The sequence below is a fragment of the Lolium perenne genome, chromosome 4 (genome assembly GCF_019359855.2).
Source record: "Lolium perenne isolate Kyuss_39 chromosome 4, Kyuss_2.0, whole genome shotgun sequence".
In the NCBI taxonomy this organism is placed as follows: domain Eukaryota; kingdom Viridiplantae; phylum Streptophyta; class Magnoliopsida; order Poales; family Poaceae; genus Lolium; species Lolium perenne.
This window is the reverse complement of record NC_067247.2, coordinates 395,292,388-395,302,654: the sequence shown is the minus strand read 5'-3', so window position 1 is coordinate 395,302,654 and position 10,267 is coordinate 395,292,388. Positions and strand designations below refer to the sequence as shown.

Here is a 10,267-nt window from a genome sequence, read left to right as displayed (position 1 = left end):
TATGGCAGCAAAATCATTATCAGGTATATTGACACCCATTTTATGTGCTCTACACATTAACTCACTATTGGACAAAACAACAAAGGAATTCGAATTATCGGATAGAGGAGCAGTATTACCTTCCAAGTTCCTTTTCCTGGCCACATTCTCCACCTTGTCCATGATATTTGTGTTCATATCCGCCGATGCCCTGCGGTTGCACATTGCGGGGTCCAACTCCGTTTGTATCTCTTCCACATTGTCCTCCAGAGAGACATCAAGGGACTGAACCAGATATCCTGGAGATTCGCCCAAAGGAGAAATAATGGAATCAGAAACATTCGTTATCACAGGGAGCGGTGGCCATGTCTCTTCAGAGAAGGATTGTGGAAAAGGTAACAGTAAAGAGGAGAGAGGAGCAACTATGGGTGTCACAGTATCACAATGCACGGAATCATTCATAGCAAGGACAGGGCAGGGAACAAGCCATTTGTTTGGAGGCGTACCAGTTTTGTGCTGAGCGTCAGCATGTTCACGTGCAATGATTTCAATAAGGATTTCTCCACCCGTACTGTCATCCTCCGACTCCTGAGTATCGACTTCTTCAGTGACATCAGTGATAGTCACATCTCCCGATGACGGCCCGGCTGCACCGACTTAGTTTGGCTGCTAACAAGCTGTGACCCAGAATTTTCCTCAGTGACATTGTTTTTTTGTTTGACCCTTTGTCTCTTTGGGGAAGGAGCACCCGAGTTACCAACAGTCACATTGGTGGCATCGCTAGGAAGTCTGCCAACAACAATCTTATCTATCTCATAATAGAAGTCATAGAAATTATCACCAAGGCAGCCTTCAACACTAAGGGGGGTCATATCAATGTCTCTGCAACCAATCAACACTTTAACATATTCAGGTTTATGGAGGGTGGAGGCATCAAGGTCCAGGGATACACCAACAAGTCCACCAGCATAGAACACATTTGCCTCACACCTCTTGTCCAGGGGGATGTTACCGATTTTCACCCAAGCTTTTTGGAGCGGAGCCTTAGCTCCAACCGACGCCCTCCACGGAGACAAATTGACAGTAGCATCGACAGTTTCCAGTTTCATGGAAGCTCCATAGCAGACAGCAACCTCACGAGGCGTAGGAAATCGCATAGTGTATTGATTAGGACCGATGGCCCTTGCACTACACCTTCAACTATCACCAAAAATGATATTAAAAGGCTGCTCAATCTCTCTAGAGGTTGCACTCCCCTCAATGATAGTGATTACAACACTGGTAGCCCTCTCTTTGATCAGCTTGGACGAGCTCTGATCCGACATGTAAAAGAAACCACGACCAGGTGCTTGGAACCCACACATGAGAAGGGACACATTCCCAAGGAAGCACGGTTTGACAGATCTGAGAGATATGCCCAAGTTTCTTACAACGATCGCATTGGATAGTGGGGCACCGAGCAGTGTAGTGGCCAACGATGTTGCAGTGAAGACAAGGGGCTGGGTCACCAACAACCAAGAGGGAACTGGCTCCGGCCCCTTGAGCAGCAACTACTTTACCTCCACCGGTAGAAGAAGCTTCCTGACGGCGCTTCTCCGATTCCCAGGACGCCGCTTCCCACCGGTCGCTGGACTGCTGGGAGTGGGAGTTGGAGGCGCGCAGGTTGTTGGAGGAGGTCTGCGGCGCCTCGTCGCGCTGCCAGACGTTGCGGCCGCGGCCTCGATTTGGATGGTTGTGGCCTCTCCTGCCACCGAACCTTCATCCGGCGTCAACCATCAGAGGAGTGGCGGTGACTTGAGCGTAGGAGCGAGGATCTCCAGCAACCTTTCCGCGCCACCAGCCGAACGAATCAGTGGAGCGTGGTGGAAAGCTATGAACCCTAGAATCGTCCCAGAAATGCTCAAGGAGGAGAACTAGATTTGACCAGGGGGCGACAATCCACCGGGCGGTATATAAGAGCTAGGGTTACTGGGACCCGCATATCGGAGTCCGCCATGGCCGATGGATGGTGGAGGATCTAGACACGTGTGGCGATCTCTCTCCGTGGCCACCATGGATTCAACAGTTCCTGGGCCCGAGCTCAGCCCAACCGAAGGATCCGGGCCTCCCGGCAAAATGGTACTGGAAGAGGCCCCTAGCAGACCTTGAGAACCCCATCTTCCCGGATCGTGACCACCTCGCGGACGCGGCGGCGCCGCCAAGCTCGATCGAGCGTGTGATCTATTCGGAGCCTTCGAGTAGAAGAGCTCGTCAATCGACGCCGGGAAGGTTGTGGTCGAGTTGTGACTTGTATGGACATTTGATGATCTATTTTGTTGTTATTTATGTGGTTATGATGATATGGTGACACCGGCTATGATGATATGGGAATATATGGCGATATATGATGATATTTGTGAGTTTTAACTGTTGTATGTATGTTTATTGCTTTCTATGCAGGGATTAAAAGGAAACAATCAAAAAAAAAAACTGGGTGTGCCCTTGGCAAAGATCTTTGCCGTGTGCATGAACACGGCAAAGAGCACACGTGGCAGCAGCCTGTGCACCCGGAGCGCCCATTTGGTCAGGCCAAACGGCCTTTGCCGTGCTTCGTAGTTGGTGGCACACGGCAAAGAGGGAGGACCTTTGCCGTGTTCGCCGGTCTGTGGCACACGGCAAAGCAGGGAAAGGGGTGGGCCGGGGCTTCTTCTTCGCCGTGCTCTTCTCATGGTGTGGCACACGACAAAGAAAAGATTTTGCCGTGGTCCTATATTGTAGGCACACGGCGAATATTTAAATATTTGCCGTGTTCTCTGGTTTGATGCACACGGCAAAAACCATCTGACGTGGCGCCGTCTGTTAAGTCGAGATTCCGTCAACTGTATTTTTGCCGTGCTCCTGGATGAAAGGCACACGGCAAAGGCTTTGCCGTGTTCCGCGCAGAAAGGCACATGGCAAAGATCCTTTGCCGTGCTGTTTTTCGCCGTGTGGACTTTGCCGTGTTCCGCCACACGGCAAGAGCTTTGCCGTGTTTCGAAGAGGCTTTGCCGTGTATTTGGCCAACACGGCAAAGCCATGTTTTCCCGTAGTGGGGGATAGAGGAAATGAGGCGTTGCGGCTAGGGTTTTCACTTTCTTTCGGGCGGGCGGCTGTTTAACACGAGTAAATCCTGTTGGTCCCACGCCTTGTTGTAACGATACATGATGTGCATCATTGGTGAAAGCTTTTTCATCAGGTTGCCTTTTTCCCTGTGAGAATCTTCGACCGATGATTAGTGTAAAGATATTTAGGTGAGATATTTATCCAGGTATAGTGCTAGTTGCAACTAACCAACTCACTAACAGTATCTGTCACACTTTTCTCCTAGCTAGTACTCTAGTTGGAATTAACAAAAAGATAGATGCTTGGCTAGTGCTTCTGCCCGCTGGATCATTAGCTGTTAATCCTCGCTTTCTCTTTCTCCTTTCTCCAAAGCAAATGATTGCCCTATCCCTAAACAAATTTGACCCAAAAGAATACGATTAAGCAAGACACGAATCAAAAGGGATGGCATCATTAACTAATTCTACGTATCGATCGACGTCGATCTCTACGACCTGTTAGTTGTGGTGACTGTTGTGCGCAGGCGGCTGTTCCAATTAACTAGTTTAATTAGGAATCAAGCAATGCAGCTGATCAGCATCGGCTGAACTAGCGTAGGTTTAGATTGGTGTGCATGCGCATCGATCTATGGGTGGCCGGCGACAGCGACGCTCGACGGCGCCGACAGCGAATCGGAGCTGTACCTGATCGATGATGGCTCCATAGGCCATAGCTCCGCCGCTTTTATGGTGTGGTGGTGCTAGCTACTTAACCTAGCTGTTGGTTGACAACCAGGTACATCTCATACCTTGCTAACAGTTTAAGAGCAAGTACAATAATGCCTAATCAGCAGGCTATAAGCTAATCCATGTCAGCAAATTCTGAGGTGGAAGAGAGAGACACGATGAGAGAGAAGAGAGCGGGCGATTAGCTAAGCGCCCGGCTACAGCACAGAAAATGAGAGTATGCCGTCCACTTGCAGCCTACAGTCGACGGTAAGCTGATGGTAAGCAGGTGCATGCATGCTTTTGCATGCTGGACCACCTCGAAGCATGCAACATTAAACACTTAAATATTCACTAGAGCCGGACTAATAGACAAGCTATTGTATCAGATTTTTTTTGTGATGGCTATAGCTGACTTGTCACAGGCTTATAGCCAGCTGCCCGGCGTTGCTACTGTCTTTGCTCTAATTAGGAGACTTGTCTCGGCATGATTAATCTAGGCCCTCTCACTGATCGATGTGTTTGCACGATTGGCGTATGACATATCAACATTTTGTTCCTACTAATCCACTGCTACATGAGCACACGTAGTATTATGAAATGAAAGGCAACCGTTCCTACATGTGCACTTGAAAGTATGCCCGCGGTGAACTTGAAAGCACGTCGGTGTTACACTTGGATGTACGTCACTCTATAACTTGAAAGCACGTTGGTGTTGGACTTGAAAGCATGTCGCTCTATATTCTAAAAGTATGTTGGTTTATAACTTGAAAGTACATTGGCGTCAGGGGCAGAGCTAGAGAAAAAGTTCACCTGATGCATCTCTCGAACAAAACACAAAAACTTCAAGGCTTGCACCCTTACAAGCTAAAATTGTGCCCACCCTGATGCACTTTTTTCATGAAAACCTGATGCACTTGCCTTGTAATTCTCATACTCACCAGGAAATTTTATCTTTACCCTGATGCATGTGCATACGGGTCAGCACAAACAGCTCCGCCCCTGGTTGGTGTTGAACTTGTATTCTGAAAGTAAGTTGGTGTATAATTTGAAAAGTACGTCGGTGTTGAACTTGAAAGTACCTCCTCTGTATTATGAAAGCATATTGGTGTTGAACTTTAAAGTACGCCGCTCTGTATTATGAAAGCACATCAGTATTGAATCTGAATGTATGTCGCTCTATATTTTGAAAGTACCTCGGTGTATCACTTGAAAGTATGTTGGTGTTGAACTTGAAAGTACATCGGCATTACACTTGGAAGTACGTCGCTCTGTATTCTGCAAATACGTTGGTGTTGAACTTGAAATTACGTCAGTGTTAAACTTAAAAGTACGTTGGTGTTGAACTTGAAAGTACGTTGGTGTTAAATTTGAAAGTACATCAATGTTACACTTAAAACTTGAAAGTACATCTTTTTTGAAAAGCACACCATGTAGATGTTGAAGTATACAACTATGCATTTTAAAAGTGAAGTACACCCGTGATACCCTATAGTCCTATACGTCATGTTATACTTGGAAGTACATCGCGTGTTGCATCTCATAGTAGACATCTCCATGCTATACCTTAGAAGTACACCCGTGCGGAAGTACACTCGTGTGGGGAAAGCTCCCAGTGCTAAGATGCTACACCAAGGTTTCAGGAAGATTGGCCTTTTACTAGTGGTACCCAAACGTCAGCTCTCTTTTATTATCCTTTAAAACATTGCTTTTTACCCGGCGTTGGCTGATAAGCGAATCGAGCCCATAGTGTTTCTAGACGGACATCCAAATCCAGCAACAGCAACTGCTTGCTTGCCTGCTTGGCCCAATAGACTGCTTAGCCCAATATATAAGAACAGAGGCGCTTGAAATCATAAACCAATAGGCTCAAAAAAGGCCATACTTACGCAGCCCAGGCATCCAGAGGGATAAGGTTTTGTTTATTCTGGAAGCGTTAAGGTATCTGAGTGACTAAGTCCTAGACGAGACGAGGCAGTAACTTATACTACTCGATGGATTCGCATATTCGTGTTTCTTTTTTGGTCCGTATGTATTTCGGTTTTGGGATGATGCGAATCCATCGAGTAAGACTTTTTTTAAAGTTAATTTTTTTTAAAATTAATTAAACTTTTAAAAAAATCGTTAACAAGGACAATACAAAATTAACACAGTTAGATGCACCATGAAATATATTTTTTACGTGATAACTATATGATTTTGTAGTTATTGATAATTTTTGGTAAAATTTTGATCAAACATCCCTTAGCTTGATTTTACTTAAAAGAATCAAGCCTTGCTTACTGGAACGGAGGTGGTATTTTTTTTTATTCAACTGACTTTTGGTACCTAGTGCAATCAGGTGTGTTTGGTTACTTTTGATTTTTAGACTTTCACGTAAGCCAAAAAAATTTGTTTGGCTTTAAGCTGGCCAAAAGAAGCAGAAAATAAGTCTAACCAAAACTAACCGAATAAGTACTAACAAAGATTCAACACAAATTAGATCAGGCAGAGGCGAGCTGTCAGACGACATAGCAAATCATCATTTTATTCCAACAATACGAGCATATAGCACTCACCACATGCGAGTACGCGCTCACTCACTCAGTCACTCAGCTAGGCTTGCTAATCTCGTCACAGACAGACGGATATAGCAAGAGTATGTGGGTGCTAGGCTCAGGCGCCTAGCAGGTTGGGACGGCGAGGTGGCAGGACTCGAGAGTCTTGCGGGCGTTGGGGCTCTTGATGTAGCGGCCGTAGGCGGGGTCCTTGGCGTACTGGCAGAAGCACCCCTGCTGCGCCTTCAGGTTCGCGCAGCACACGGTGGTCGGCGGCGCCCCGCCGGTGATCGCCGACACGCACACCGCCAGCTGCGACGCGTCGCACGCCGCGCGCGCCCCGCCCGGCGCCGCCGCAAGCACCACCAGCGCCAGCATCAGAGCCGCCAGCACCGCCTCCTTCCTCAGCACCGCCATGGCCGTCCTTGGTCTTCGCTCTCACTCACTCTCAAGTCTCAAGTTGTGGCGATGATGGAGTAGGAGTACTCTGCTGTGCTGTGCTGTGCTGTGATGGTGGTGACTGGTGAGGAGTGTACTGGGGCATTTATAGCCGGCCATGCTCCGAGCTCGTCCTCCTCCATGTGGCGACACGTACATGCGGCCGCCGACGCAGGTGGTGGGTCATTAATGCAGGGGCCGTCGACGGCGGACTGTACGAGGTACTGCTCATTAACGCTGTGGAATCTTTTTCTTTGTTACTCCTTAATGAGTAATAACTCAGCAGAGTTAATGTTCATGTGTAAAATTGCACTATCTCGTCGATCGCCAAGATTATGGTCAGCAAAGCTCGGATCGATCGCCGCGTGGTCGATGGATGGACGTGCTGCATTGAAATGGGGTAGGTGGAGGTCAGCCGGGTAGGTCGCCGGTGTTTGCTGCCGGCTGGCTCGCTGGACGGTAGCCAGAACTGGACAACGGCATTGAAGCGAATGATCCAAATTCACCCGCTCCTCTCGTCTGTTGCATCGCCCTGATGTTTTCTGTCCGTTGTTTCGACATGGACCTGAGGCGATCATGTCTGGCGCTGGCGGTGACTGAAGATAGCTGGCGCCGTGTGCACATCGCGAGCTCGGAGCGTGGCCGCCGTATAACAGATACTCACTCAGTGTGGAACTCAGGGTGGACGGTAGTCCTATGCTTCAGACCTGCACTTGCTGCCATTCTCAGAATAAATTGACACCCATCTTCGGAGCCTGCGATTTTTTTTTTTAAAGACCTTTGCGAAGGTCTGGGCTCTCTCTCCCTTCGGAGCCTGCGATTTTTTTTTAAAAGACCTTTGCGAAGGTCTGGGCTCTCTCTCCGTGTGATACGCTCGACGATATCTAAGAATCCGATGAACTGCTATAAAGTGAACTAAGCAGGAGTTCGATGATAGGTAGTGTGACTGAATGGCCCGTATCCTTGCCACTGTCCACACCGCGGTGCTTCTCAATGGGGTGCCCGACGATTGGATTCGGTGCCGAAACGGCCTTTGGCAAGGTGATCCGCTCTTCCCTTACCTCTTCGTCATCGTGGTGGATGTCCTCAAACGCCTCATCCGCAAAGCCTTTTCCGACAGCAAGTTGTCTGACCCCCTCTCCCCTACCACCTCGTGCCATGTGCCCCTGTCCTCCAATATGCTGACGACACGCTTATTATCTGCAAAGCTGATCTAGGAACAGCTTCTTTCCTAAAGGAGGTCCTAGATGACTTCGCTTCCGCGACTTGGCTGGCCATCAACTTCCATAAATCATGTTTCATCCCCATGCATGTTTCCCCTGCGGATGAACGCCTCATGGCATTCTCTCTTGGGTGCCCCATTTCCTCCTTCCCTCAACCCTATTTAGGGTTGCCCCTTTCCCCTACTAAACATCCTATCTCGGCCTACGCTCCTCTAATTTTGTCCTTTGATCGTCGTCTTTCGAGATGACGTTCTCTTCTTCTATCCTCGGGTGGGTGCCTGGTGTTATGTAATGTTGTGCTAAATAATCTTGCATCCTACTATATGTGCTCGTATTTGCTTCCACGGGGTGTGCTCGAAAGTATTGACAAAAGGCGTCGTGCTTTCCTCTGGACTGGCAAAGACTATTGCTCGGGTGCTCGTTATCTAATTTCTTGGGATAAAGTTTTTTTTGTCTAAACATGAGGATGACTTTGGCGTCAAGGATCTCCACGGTCAGAACAGGTGCTTCCTACTCAACTTTATTCATAAACTCCTCCAAACTGACACTCTCCCGTGGAAATATTGGTTTCAGCAACACTCAGGCAGGACCACAGCGATGTGAATTCTGCCCCTTCCTTCCTCGACAAAATAGTACGGGAATGCCTCCCGCTCTACTGCTTCGTCACCCGCGCCACTGTTGTGAGTGGCACCTCTACCGCCGGCTCGACAAGTGGCTTCCCGGCAAGCCACTCGCCGAGCGGTACCCTGCACTCTTCTTGCATGTCACCCGGCCGAATGCTATGGTGGCTGCGGCCATCTCGACTAGCCTCTCGCTCCAGCCCCGCCTGACTGGTGGAGCTGAGCGTGAGCTCAGTGTTTTCCAGTCCATCGTGGGCTCCACCACTCTGACCGACGGGCAGGATTTCCGCTGCATCGACTCGCCATCATCGTCTCCTCCGTTCAGCTCCAGGGAGGCATACCGCATGCTCCCCCAGTCTTGACCTCGACTTGTCTGCTTGCACTTCCCGGGGGGCTTAGGTTGCCCACCAAGGTATGGATCTTCGCGTACCTCGCCAACCTCGACAGGCTCATCACGCGAGCCAACCTCTTCTTCAGGAGTTGCGCGCCCTTTGATGTGTGCGTGGCCCGCCCCTTGCCCGAGATGGGGATGCACCTCTTCTTCAACTGTCCTCTTGCTTCCAAGGTGTGGAGCCCAAGGTAGTCAGAATCCCGATCATACTACCGGAATCCTACGATTTGACGATCTTACATCACCGTATCGATCCAAATCAAACTATGAATCCCAATCGCGTAGAATCCATGTTGAGTCCCGATCCAAACCATAGAATCCTTTACAATAATGTAGAATCTCGATCCCTTTTATGGATACCCGAGCCTCCATCCACGAAAAGGTCTGTCGCGTCCGCCATCGCAGAACCAATCTCGGGGGGTTCTGAAGCTCTTCCCAGCACCCTGCCGGAGGGGGAAATCATGACCGGAGGCATCTACATCATCATGCCCGCCTCCGAAGTGATTCGTGAGTAGTTCAACCCTGGACTATGGGTCCATAGCAATAGCTAGATGGTTGTCTTCTCCAATTTTTGCTTCATGTATATATCTTGTGAGCTGCCCTACATGATCAAGATCATCTTTATGTAATCCTACATGTTGTGTTTGCTGGGATCCAATGAATATTGTATACTATGTTGAGGTCGATTATATATTCATGTCATATGTTATTTGTGATCTTGCATTCTCTCTGTTGCTAGTGGCTATTATGGTCAAGTAGATGCTTGTGACTCCAAGAGGGGGTATTTATGCTCGATAGTAGGTTCATGCCTCTAGTTTTCTAGAAGAGTGACAATAACTTGTAAGATTGTATATGTGTTGTTGCTACTAGGGAGAAAACAACAATGTTTTATCCGAGGGTAATTTATTGTTTACTTTACACACATTGCTTAATGCGATAATTTGTTGCTTTCAACTTAATACTGCAAGGTTCGGACGATAACCGGAAGGTGGATTATTCGTCATAGACGCAGTTGGAATATGGTCTATGTATTATGTTGTAACGCCCAATCAAATCTCATAGTAATAATCTTGTCATGTATGATCGATATTCTATCAATTTCCTTGTTGTAATTTGTTCACCTAACATACTATTTATCTTTATGGAGAGACACCTCTAGTGAACCGTGGACCCCTCTTCGTTTCATTTACATTGATAAATTCATCTACTGCAATCATGTTCTGTTTACTTACTGCAAACATCTATTTCCACTCGATACGTCTAATCCTTTGTGTTCAGCAAACATGTGAGATTG

General features: G+C 48.0%; 1 protein-coding gene across 1 annotated transcript; it reads right to left on the bottom strand.

The window, feature by feature from the left end:
- Nucleotides 1–6,275: 6,275 nt before the first annotated feature.
- On the bottom strand, nucleotides 6,276–6,836 carry LOC127297654 (non-specific lipid-transfer protein 2G). Its single transcript, XM_051327969.2, has one exon. The coding sequence runs from the start codon at nucleotides 6,716–6,718 to the stop codon at nucleotides 6,428–6,430; it is 291 nt and encodes a 96-aa protein (XP_051183929.1). The 5' UTR covers nucleotides 6,719–6,836; the 3' UTR covers nucleotides 6,276–6,427.
- Nucleotides 6,837–10,267: the final 3,431 nt, after the last annotated feature.

Bases quoted from the DNA above. Each gene is read 5' to 3' on its own strand.
- LOC127297654 (XM_051327969.2), bottom strand. From the start codon at position 6,718: ATGGCGGTGCTGAGGAAGGAGGCGGTGCTGGCGGCTCTGATGCTGGCG.